The sequence below is a fragment of the Rhinopithecus bieti genome, unplaced genomic scaffold (assembly GCF_001698545.2).
Source record: "Rhinopithecus bieti isolate Rb0 unplaced genomic scaffold, ASM169854v2 scaffold_42219, whole genome shotgun sequence".
Taxonomy (NCBI): domain Eukaryota; kingdom Metazoa; phylum Chordata; class Mammalia; order Primates; family Cercopithecidae; genus Rhinopithecus; species Rhinopithecus bieti.
In genome coordinates, this window is record NW_016817843.1 from 1669179 (window position 1) to 1682110 (window position 12932).

General features: G+C 34.6%; 1 protein-coding gene across 1 annotated transcript in view; it reads left to right on the forward strand.

Annotated features, from left to right (window-relative positions):
* ZC3H6 (zinc finger CCCH-type containing 6) overlaps positions 1 to 12932 on the forward strand; it is a 59760-nt gene that overhangs the window by 19555 nt on the left and 27273 nt on the right. Inside the window, 2 exon segments of the mRNA XM_017856218.1 lie at positions 6032 to 6212; positions 9446 to 9568. Of these exon segments, the coding sequence (XP_017711707.1) occupies positions 6032 to 6212; positions 9446 to 9568 (304 nt within the window).

The following is a 12932-nucleotide window of genomic DNA, read 5'->3' on the forward strand; positions in this document are numbered from 1 at the left end:
AAACACTTTAAAACTATTGATACTCATCAGATTTTACTACTGATAATTTTTCAAGAGGAACTGTTTATGAAACTATAAAGAGAAAATGGAGATACGGAAAGCCATCCAATATACAAATGCCCAAGGCCAAGTTTTGAGATAAACAGAAAATCACAAAAACTCATGTCAAGTGGATCTTCCATGGTCCCAGTGTGAGCAGACAGTATTTTCCTTGAGGAGAAATATCTAGTTTGGTAGGGGTAAGGTAGGGAGTTAGTTTAACAATTAATCAAGAGAACTATACATGTGCTATTTAGGGAAATGTATATGAGGGAAAAGATCACAGTAGGCATGGGCAAAGCCTAGACTCAATCCAGTTATCTATCAAGCATGCTGACAGAGTCAGTTTATTAATTACATAGACAAATGCATGATCAGCATGGTGTCAGTTGCTCATCCACAGGATAACACTGAAACCAAACGGGGCCAAATGATAGGTAACATGAGTGGTGGGCACTCTGTTGCTGAGGAACAGTTTCCATCCTGTAGCTAAGCAATTTTTTAGCCTACAGCTACATCCTAAGGAGTGGGCAAGGTGGTGAATCTCAGACCTCATGGAACCAGGGAAGGTGGATGAGAAACTGCCTCCCAGCAGGCTCCCACAAAATGTGGAGGTAGGTAAGGAATAGCCTTGTAGCAGCACCTCACAAGACTGCCTATCTTTCCATATTCTGAAGGAACACAGGGCATTCTGCCAAGGCCTTAGGTCAGCCTATCGTTGGGCTTACCTAAGTGGCCTGTGTGGAGGCATGCAAGTTTTCCAGGACACCAGTACAGAGCAGTTATCCTACCCTATCATCTATAGTAAGGAAGAAACGACTGTGTGATTTCGTACAAAAGCATAAACAGAAAAATGTTATAAGTAATCATTTCAAACATCTAGGAAATTTTGTTCTGTTGGTCTTAGGGTAAGCAGTCTCATTCTATTAAGTCGCTTGCTCCAGGACTGGAAAGAAATCCTAGAGATTCCGACACAGTCACTTGGTACATTCTGAAGATTTGTCTTTTTTGTGATTATCATATTATCCCAAGAAGTTTGCATTCATGAGTAATGTCTTTGTACTGTCATCTATCAGGGGTACTTGTGTAGTCTTTTATAGAGGCTTTTGTGTTTCTTCCAGAAGACTCAGTTTCTGATCTGTAGCTTGTAACAGGAGCCTTTAGGCAAGCATAAAGAAAAAGCAGAAACTACCTGTGGAGGTAAGACTGAATAGTTCAGGTTAATTTATTTTAATAGCCATCAATATCAGAATAGAAAAAAGTAGAATCCTTTATTAAGGCACATCAGTTTGTAAAGATTTAATGAATAATTACCTTAAAATAAGAACATCATGAATGACAAGGGTACTGACCATTTTCAGAGTCTTGAATTTTTATATCATAGTGTATTATGATTTTCCCCAGTTGTCTCCAATCTAGATATTTAAATCTAGAGAAAAAATATTTTTAACTTTTAAAAAATAACAGCTTTATTGAGATACATTTCACTTTTAAAGTGTACAGTTCACTGGTTTTTAGTATATTCAGAGTAGTACAGTCATTACCACTATTTAATTTTAGAACGTTTTCACCACTCCACAAAGTAACCCTTTACCCACTGGCAGTCACTCCCTGTTTTCCCTTTAATCTACCTGGCAACTCCTAATCTACTTTGTATCTATATAGATTTGCCTAAGAGATAAAATCTATTAAAACTAATTTTGTTTATTAACTGGACAGTTACTTACCAGTCATTGGTACAAGAACATGAATATGCTTCTTTTTTAGAAAGGACATAATCTCTCTATTATGTTTATATTAATAAAACATCACCTATATATAATTAATTGACTTAGAAACTTATCTATTTGATGTATTACATTTTTTAAAAATCTTGTGTTTAGTAAACAAAACAGCTCTTGTAGTATTAAGGTAGTTCAAAATCTGGAGAATGATAAGCAGTCTTAATTATTTCTGTTACCTCTTCTAGGTGTTTCTCAAGATCACTAGGTTAGTATCTGATACATTACTAGGTGCTCAATTAAGAAAGCTTTTTTTTATTTTGGTGATAGAGCTGGAGTAAGAATCCAGCTTTCCTCCCATGAAATCTCCTTCTCTTTCCATTATACCACACATGCTTTCCACATGTGTCCAAAACTGACTTTCAAAGGGTTTGGAAGCAGTTCATAGTGTGAATCATTGTTCTCTATTTCCTCTTTCTCTCGCATTTTTTGTAGCCATACAAAAATGTACAAGTTTAAGTCTGCTATTGTGTGAATGCTGAAATGATAAGTAGGGTAAGGGAAAATAAAGAAAAAATTTTAAAAGCTTGCAATGTTTTATGTCTCATAACAAATATAAATGGCCCATATTTCACATTTAAATAATGTATGTAAAGTAGGACATGAATTTATGGGCATTTTTAGCATGTGTACTTTGTGTTTAAATAGCTCTAGTTAAAATGCTAAATATGAAGCAGTGATTTCCAGGTGTAATTTTTTTTATGCTTTAAGGAGCTCACGTTGAAGGAGAGAGGCAGTAAAAGAAAGGATAAACACTTACAGATCTTTTTGTCATTTGTGTTTTAAATTTTATTGTATAAATATAGATAGCAAAGTACACAGTACTTAAATGTATAACTTGATGAGTTTTTACAAATATGTGTAGTGTATATATGGTAATCACCACACAGATCAATATACAGAATATTTCAATACCTCAGAAGTTTCCTTAATACCCCTTTTTATGTCACTTGCAGTCCTGCAAGAGGTAATCACTATTCTGACTTCTGTTATATATTGGTTTGTCTGTTTTCGAAGTGCATCTAAATGAAATCATGCAGTACTGTCTTGTGTCTGGCTTATTTTGCTCCTCATTATGTCTATAAGATTCCTCTATATTTTTTGTAGCAGTTGTTAATTTTTTTCTTTTTAGTATTCTATGATATAAATAAAGTATAATTTATATATGTTTGCCTGTTGATAGAGATTTGTTGTTTATAATTTTTTACTACTATGACTAGAGCTGCCAAAAACATTCTTATACTTGTCTTTTGGTGAATATGTGCACTCATTTTCTTGGATTATAAGGTTTTATAGTTATAAAAGTTCAAAACATTTTAATTGAAATAGCCAGAATGTCAAGACTGCCTCATAAGCAATTTTCAAGTCTAAGTGAATATGTATCTCTTTGATTTTATAATAGAAGCTGGGGAAAATTCCAGTGACTTTACAGCCACTTTAGGATAGTATCATATACCCGTTCTATGATGCAAGAGTTACGGGTATTATACATTCATTCAGTCATTCAGTAAATAGCAAGGTGCCATGCTTTCACCAATGAACAAACAAGTCATTTGACATAATGTCCGGAGTGCAATGATAAGAGAAATGAGAGCTAGCAGAGGAGTACTTAGAATGAAGCATCTCATCTAAACCTGGGTAGTAATGGGAGACATCTTATAGGAAATGACATCTAAACTGCATCCGAAATATTGAATTGGAATTAACCAGGTGAAGGAGTTGTGGTGAGGCTGGTGACGTGAGCTGGGCATTGAGAGATTTTAAGGACTTTTTAAGGCTTGTAGACTTGAGAAACTGAAGGTAGCTGAGTAAGCAGAAGGAACCATTGAAGATTATCTTTTTATTACAGAACCCCTTAAATGTATAAAGAATAGAATGAATCCTCACATACACATCCCACAGTTTCAGCAGTTTACCAACACATGGCCAATCTTATTAAGACCATGTCCACTATCCGTAGTGGATTATTTTGAAGCAGATTTGAGATAATCATATCATATCATTGAAGATTTATGGCAGGAGAGTGACATTTTCAGTTTTGTGTTTTAGAAATTACACATACCTGGTAATTCTAAATTACCTTTAAAATGCACACACCATAGTTTAGTAGTTTTTCGTTTGCTGCCATATATACATAGACATTTGCCTTTCTGCATGTACTATTTGTAATAGTTTGCATTTTTTCAAACTATAGTGTTTTGGAAGTATGATTAAATGATAAAATTGTTTTATGTATTCATCTTTCCATGTGTGTCGATTGGTTTATTTGCATTTGAAAATACTGTTAATGAATATTTTGGTTTCCATCTTTTAAAATGTCGTAATCAATGTAAAAGTCAGCTTGTTTCTAGGATTTTGCCTCCATAATAGCAAAGATACTAGTATTTGGAAAGAAATTAGATTTATAGTTTTTATTATGAATCTTTTTTACAGATTCACGTTGAGGAATTGTTTTGTGGCTTGAGTTTTGTTACTATCTGTATGAAAATTTGTTTTTTTGTTTGTTTGTTTACTTAGTGTTTACTTTGTTGGTAAGAATTAATATAGACTGGCTGGGCATGGTGGCTCGTGCCTGTAATCCCGGCATTTTGGAAGGCCAAGGCAGGCAGATCACTTGAGGTCAGGAGTTTGAGACCAGCCTGGCCAACATGGTGAAACCCCCATCTCTATAAAAATACAAAAATTAGTCGGGCGTGATGGCGTGTGCCTGTAATCCCAGCACTGGGGAGACTGAGGCACGAGAATCGCTTGAACCTGGGAGGCAGAGATTGCAGTGAGCTGAGATTGTGCCACTGCACTTCAGTCTGGGTGACAGAGTGAGACCCTGTCTCAAAAAAAAAGCTTTTTAAAAACTTTTTTTTTTTCAAATTAGGAAAATCATTTGTATTAAGTATGACCAACAGTACTTGTTTTGAATAAAATTTTATACAGATAAGCTTAAAAAAATGGTATGACCCCAATCCAAAAGAAGGACAGTGACACAAACAGGCAAGGTATGCAATATAACAGGCAGGGAGAATTCAACTTCACTAGTCATCAAAGAAAGTAAAATTTTAGACCTATTAAGCTGGCAAAAAAAAAAGCAACTGAAATTCCACCACCACCATTAGTAAAGTTGTAGTAAAACTAATCCACTGATTCACTGCCAAAGATCTAAATTGGTGCAGCCCTCATGCAAAGCATTATGGCGATACATGTCAACATTCCTGAGCATGGTAATTTCTGTAGACCAGATATCTGACTCTTAAGTAAGCCCCATATCAAGAATAAAGTTCAACCAAAGAATAACTTCACACTTAAAAATGCTTATTGCTGAGTTATCGGCAAGCAGTCAAATGCCCAGCTCTATGTGAATTATTTATGATATAAAAGAACTTGATCAAATAAATAATACAGCCATGAAATGTATAATATTTAAGTACAAAATACAAATTGTGCTATGCACACCTACTAAAATTTCTGAAAGTACGTAAGCACAGGAAAGGGAACATATAATAAAGAAAAAAGAAGTTATGATATTCAAATGAAGAAATGTTTAATTATTTGATAGTGATACAGTATTTTTTAACTTAAAATGAGACAGATCCTTTTGTGCCTTTTGAGGTTTGCCTTTAAGCCACATGCCTGTATTATCTATTTAAAGAATTATTTTTTAGAAATAAAATAATAATTTAGTGACAAGCCATAAGCTGCACCAACCGGATCCTAGATCCTCTTTCCCCAAGGGCAGCCCATTCTTGGTTCTTAGGTTGCTTTTAGTTTAAAACTATAGCTGTCTATGAGCTACTAAGTTAAAAATATCTTCTTGTAAGTCAAGTGTTTCTTACAGCATTTTAGTTTAATTCCTTTTTTTGAAGAAAGTTTAGTAGACGGTAACTGTCTCAGTACTTTGGGATAGCACTGTATTTATTCATGCATTCATTTTGTGAGAATCAGTGATTTTAATTTAAGAGGTTTGCAAACTTCGGCTGCTGAGAATGGTTCTTACATTTTTAAAGGAATGTTAAATGAAGAAGAATTTGCAACAGAAACCATATACAGCCTGCAAATGTAAAATATTTACTATCTGGGCCTTTATAGAAAAATGTTTCAAGCACTTGTCTAAATGAATATAACATAAATTCTTAGCATATGCTTTTTTTCTTTTGAAAATCTTTCTGTAAGATTTGTTTTAGAATTGATATTTGAAAATTAAAATTTTCCTTCTGTAGAGAAGATGGCGAATTAGAAGATGGTGAAATAGACGATGCAGGATTTGAAGAAATACAAGAAAAAGAAGCAAAAGAGAATGAAAAGCAGAAAAGTGAGAAAGCCTACAGAAAATCAAGAAAAAAACATAAGAAAGAGAGAGAGAAGAAAAAATCCAAAAGGAGAAAACGTGAGAAACATAAGGTTAGTTAGAATCTACTTTTATTCTTTGATAAATTTTATGAAATATAAAATATTGAAAATTAGAAAGCAGAAGTCATGATTTTATTATAAAACATATGGATTAGATATTTTCATTTATGTGATTAAACTTTCTAAACAAAGATTATATGAATTATCTTAAAGATTTAAAAAGTAATTAAGTTAAATTTTTTGTTGTTGTTGACACAGGGTCTGTTGCCCAGGCTTGAGTGCAGTGGCACAGTTTTGGCTCACTGCAGCCTCAACCTCCCAGGCTTCGGTGATCCCCCACTCAGCCTCCTGAGTAGCTGGAACTACAGGTGCATGCCACCACACCTGGCTATTTTTTTTTTTTTTTTTTTTTTTTTTTTTTTTTAGTAGAGAGAGGGTTTTGCTATGTTACCCAGGCTGGGCTCAAACTCCTAGGCTCAAGTCATCTGCTGATCATGGCCTCCCAAATTGCTAGGTTTACAGGTGTGAGCCACCGTGCTGGGCTTCAGTTAAATTTTAATACAGATTGAAATAAATAATATTTTAATTGATGGAAAATTGTATACATGGATATTGGAAGGTTAAGGAAAGAGAGTTTCATTCTCTACAGATACAGATTAGAGCATTCGCATTGTCCATCTATTTATTTACGTATTCATTTATATGTATGATCGAGTGCTTACTATGGATATCTTTATGCTGTGTGCTGAGGGTTATAGTAGTGAGTGAAATAGTTGGCTCTTAAAGGGCTTACATTGCAATGAGAAGGAGAGAGGCAACACACAAGTGAAAAACAAATGCTATCAGAAAAACAGCAGGGTACTGGATGGAGAATTATGTGTATTTGGGGTAGGGAAGAAGGGGAACCTATGCTGACTGAGAAACCATGGACAAGTTGGCAGCAATGGAGGAGCAGGTTTTGAAATTCCCTGAATTTTCTCCATTAAAATCGCATCAATTAGGATAATACAACCAAAACCCATTGACAATATCTACGAAAGAAGGAAGAAACAAGTTATCTCTAATAAACCTAAAAAATACAAATGATTGGAGCCAAACCGTAGACAGCAACAAGACCAGTGTCGCAACAGCATCAATACAAATGAAGCAGAGGGAAAATAAAGGGACTTCCAGAAACCAAGTTGCCAACAGATATTCACCTCAAATGGTCCATGCCCAGCATGGAAACCTTATGGGCCTGAAAACAGCAACAGAAACTGGGAGGGGCTATACTATCATCACCAGTTCATGCATGAATGTAAGGTGACTACAGAAATTGGATGGTGCTGAAAAGATCTGGACCTAATGAACCCCTAATACGAATCAACCAAATCCCTTTCTACGACAGTCCCACACTGAGGAGGTAACTGCTGGAAGTGGAATCTACATTGAGAAACAGGCATATAGGGCCAAGGAAAGAAATAGATAACAAGTGGGGGAAGGAAGCAGAAAAGGCATAGCTCAGAAAATAGCCATATTTTTGAATACTTCATGCTAACAGCAGAAGAGATAACCCTAGAGTTATGAAGCTAGGAAAGCTTTTTTGGCCCATTCCATCCGTTTTTTTACATGAGAAGCAAGATAGGACTATGGTCACATTTCATAGTTGTTATTGTAAGATAAAAGGGAATAATGGAGAGTAAGTCTTCCAGAAAAGAAAGCATGCCCACAAAGCATATGAAAATTTAACCTAATACTTAAAATGACAAAAAATTAAGAAAACAATATAAGCTATGATCAAACAGCATAGAATAATAACAAAACAAAAAGGAAGTACTTAATAAAGTTATGAGCACAAGTGAATGCATTAGAATGAAAGCCAATAGTTTTTTTAAAAAGATCAACAACATATTTATTATTGACCAAACTAATCAATAATAAAAAGGAAAAGAAAAATAAATGTATATATGCTGAGGGTGAAATAACTATCAAAAGGGAAATTAAAATCATAAGAAATTTATGTATATAATTTTATGAAAATAAATATTAAAACCAAGATGAAATGGAAAATTTTCTAGAAAAGTACTACATAATGAAATTAATTCCAGAGAGTCAAAAAGTCTGAGACTTTTTGGAGTTTGTAATCTACTACCAAGAAACACAAGGACCAAATCTTTTCAGAGTATAATTCTATTAGTATTTTCAGGTGAAAAGTTTTCCTTAGAGCTGGAGCTGCCTTCTCATGGTGACTGAGCAAACTTGGCTTTTAAATATATACTGTTTATTTTAAATCCTAGCCAAGAATGATTAGATATTTAAAGTTGAAGTGTTTGACAACATAATTAAAAAATATTTCTTCATATCACCTATCAAATCAGCAAAGACAAAAACAATAAAATCATAAAAACCAAACTCCAGACCATTTAGGAACAAGATGAAGGAAAGCAATTTGTCTTTCCTAAAATAACGTTTCAGGATGGGTTAGAGAAAAACAGAGCCTGTCCTTATAAGAGCATCAGAGTTCAATCATTGCAGCAAATTTTTACTGAGTTTGTACTAGATCTAGATGCTGGGACTGCAAGGATAATAATACACAGAGCCAGTGTCTTCATTGCTAAGAAATGTAAGAACTCTTTAAAGAGAATGCTCAACTCGGGAGGGTAATCATTTTGACCAGATGGAGAAGATTTGGTCCATTTTTTTTTTTTGAAATTATATTAATACTTGAAAACGGTTACTCTTGATATCAATTATCATTATACTTGACATCAATAATCATTATCAATTATGCTTTTCATTTCACTTTTGTTCAATTTTGTGGGCCAGATTTATTTTATTTTTGTAATTTGTAATGTTTTGGTATCTTTTAGTTTTAGGGTACTCATGCAATAGAATAAGAACCCCAAAGCCATTTTAGGTAAAAACAAATTAATACATATTCTACTCATGTTCTATGACCCTTTTTGGTGATCTAGGAGCCAATTTTACTTTCTTTAGGTTTAGCTTAAATGTAGATCATTTTAGAGCACAGGGGCGGAGTATTTCTGTTTAGGTCAAAGGGATAATGAGGAAAATGTCATAAAGTCTCTGAGCAGAGAGGAAGATATACGTTCTTCTCAGAAAACCTCAGCGAAGTTGGAATAGTGGTAGCCTTTGGAGCAAGAATTTTTCAGTAGTACTTCAGAGTCTCCTGGAATAATATAATCTACTGGTTGGTACCTTTGGCTGAAACAAGCTTATCTAATTACTAGTAAAATTTTCTTCCTTTTGCAAATGTAACATATTTGTCTTTCCCCTCCCTTCAGCATAATTCCCCATCTAGTGATGATAGTTCGGACTACAGCCTTGATTCAGATGTTGAACATACAGAAAGTTCCCATAAAAAAAGAACTGGTTTCTACAGGGATTATGACATTCCATTTACTCAGGTATTGCCATTTTTTTTGTTTTGTGATAGAACATAGATAGCATAAAATGTACCATTTTAACTCTACAATTCAGTGGTATTAAGTATATTCACAGTGTTGTTCAGTCATCACCACTTACCCATTTCTAAAAATTCTTGATCATTCCAAACAGAAACTCAGCACCCATTTTTTTTTTTTTTTTTTTTGGAGACGGAGTCTTGCTCTGTCGCCAGGGCTGGAGTGCAGTGGCCGGATCTCAGCTCACTGCAAGCTCTGCCTCCCGGGTTTATGCCATTCTCCTGCCTCAGCCTCCCGAGTAGCTGGGACTACAGGCGCCAGCCACCTCGCCTGGCTAGCTTTTGTATTTTCAGTAGAGAAGGGGTTTCACCGTGTTAGTCAGGATGGTCTCAAACTCCTGACCTTGTGATCCGCCCGTCTCGGCCTCCCAAAGTGCTGGGATTACAGGCTTGAGCCACGCAATAACACCTCGTTTTCCCCTGCCCCCAGCCCCTGAAAACCACTATTCTATTTTCTGTTTCTATGGATTCGCCTATTCTAGGTATTTCATATAAGTGGAATCATACAGTATTTGTCCTTTTGTATCTGGCTTATTTCACTTACCATAATATTTTAAAAGTTCACCCAAGCTGTAGCATGTGTCAGAATTTCTTTCCTTTTTAAGGCTGAATAATATTCCACTGTATGTATATATCACATTTTGTTTATCCATTCATCTGTTGATGGACACGTGGGTGTTCATCAAAAAAAGCTTCTACCTTTTGCTGTTGTGAATCATGCTGCTTATGAACATGGGTATACAAAAATCTTTTTAAGACTTCTTTCGGTTTATTGGGGTATATATTTAGGAGTAGAATTGCTAGATCATATGGTGATTCTATGTCCAACTGTCTGAGGAACCACGAAGCTGTTTTCCACAGTGGCTGCACTATTTTACATTATTTACAATATTTACATATTATTTACATTACAATAATGTAAGTATAAAAATACATTTACATTATTTACAGAATGCCTGAGGGTTTCAATTTCTCTACATCCTTGCCAACATGTTTTTTTTTTTTTCTTTGTTTTCTTTTGGAAACAGAAAATGGTATGAAGTGGCATCTCATTGTGGTTTTGAGTATTGCCCTTTTAAGAGAAAAATTAAACTTTGAATTTTATTCTTTCTGGTATTTTATCAGACATAGGCTATAAATTTGAAATCTTTGAATATAAAGAATACATAATGTATTAGTTTGCTAGAGCTAACATAAAATTTTACAGACTGGGTGGCTTAAGCAGTAGAAATGTGTTTTCTCACAGTCTGGAGTCTTAGAAGCCCCAGAGCAAGGTGCCAGCAGGGTTGGTTTCTTTTGAGGGCTGTAAGGGAAGGATCTGTGCTAGGCTTCTCTCCTTGGTTTGTCACTGGCCTCCTTCTCACTGCTTTGTCCTTACATGGTCATGCCTCTGTGCACAGGAACCCCTGGTGTCTCTCTTTGTCCAAATTTCCTCTTACTGTAGGAACACCAGTCAAACTGGATTAGAGCCCACTTTAACAGCCTAATTCTGATTTAGTCACCTCTTTAAAGGCCCTATCTCCAAATATACAGTATTTTGTGCTAGGCAAGTAATGATGCTTTCAGAGTCACTAGGAAGTATTCAGATCAGTGTGCACTTATCTGAAAAGCCCCAGAGTTTCTGAGTTCTCGTTTTGGCCAGTCTGTCACTGTTCTGGTCTACAGCAGCACTACTCTTTTTCCTAATTTGGTGTTCCTAATCTCTTGTGAGTTTAGAAACCGAAAGACTATATTTGTTAGTTATTTCTATTGTCTGATTCACTGTTGCCGCCTGTATAGTTGAGATTGCTAAGTGACCGTTAAATAAATAAGGTTTTATTAAAATATCTTCTCAAAATTTGAAAAGAATTATATATTAGTTAATAATTTTATCTAGTTAGGTAAATATCAAAATGTTTGTAAGGTTAATACGTCCAGTGATTTTGGAGTCAGTGGTTGTTGCTGTTTCTCAGAACATTTTATAACTATTCATTAAAAAATATTTTTGCCACAAATGACAAAACTTTTAATTCAGCAACACTGATATGTAGTTAGATTTATTCTTTAGAAATATTCAGAAGTCATTTGGAGACTCTTACAATGAATGAAAAGATGCTCAGGATGGGCATTATTATTTCAGGTAAGAAGACATTTGAAAATATCAAGTAATGAGACAGGTTCTGGATTCATAAGTTATCACTGAAAGTATCCCCAGATAGGAAGTTCCAAATATTTAAAATAGTGGCAGCATTATTATAATAAGTACATAGCCTTCTATGTGGCCACTGTGGGAGGAAAGATCAATTTGTATGTATAAACAATAGTGCAGTTGTTTGAGGTATCTCACATTTTTTAAACATTATGCAGTTATTTATTGTTAATAAATATGTATTGTTAATATTAAATAGACTATTATATATCCCTATAGATATCCTGCTATTATTTTTGCTTCAAAAAATCAGTTAAAGAAATTAAGATAAAGGATGGTCTTTTATATTTATCTACATTTCATTTCCAGTGTTTTTCACTTTTTTGTAGATCTGAGTTTTAATATGATACCATTTTCTTTTAGCTAGATGTGCTACATCGTTTAGCCTTTGTTTAGCATATCTTATTGCGCAGGTTTGCTATCAGTAAATTCTCTCAGCTTTTATTTATTGGGCCATTGTGTTTATTTTATCCTCATGTTTTGTAACTTTTCATTTTGTCATAATTTCAGGCTTACAAAAAAGTTGCAAGAATGGTGCAGAGAACTTCTGTATATCTTTCATCCAGATTTCCCAGTTAACATTTTACCACATACACTTTACCTAATCTTTCTTCTTTAGTCTTCTCTTCCCTTCTGAGAGATCTAATTTGCCTTTATTTATTTATTTATTTGTTTGTTTGTTTGTTTGTTTATTAGAGACAGGATCTTGCTCTGCCACCCAGGCTAGAGTGTAATTTGCCTTTAAACCCATCTATTAAGTATTTTTCATATATAGAAATATGATTCTTTTAAAATCTTCTAGGTCATTTTTATAGTTTCAAGTTTGCTACCAAAATGCTCATATTGTCGTGTCTTTTTCTTGAAAATAGCAGACTTCAGATATAAATTTCTATATCTGAAGTCTGTATTTTTTTTGAGACAGAGTCTCACTTTGTTGCCTAGACTGGAATGCAGTGGCATGATCTTGGCTCACTGCAACCTCTGCTTCTCGAGTTCAAGCGATTCTTTTGCCTCAGCTTCCCAAGTAGCTGGGACTACAGGCATATACCACCACACCCAGCTAAATTTTGTAGTTTTAGTAGAGACAGGGTTTCACCATGTTGGCCAGGTTGGTCTCGAA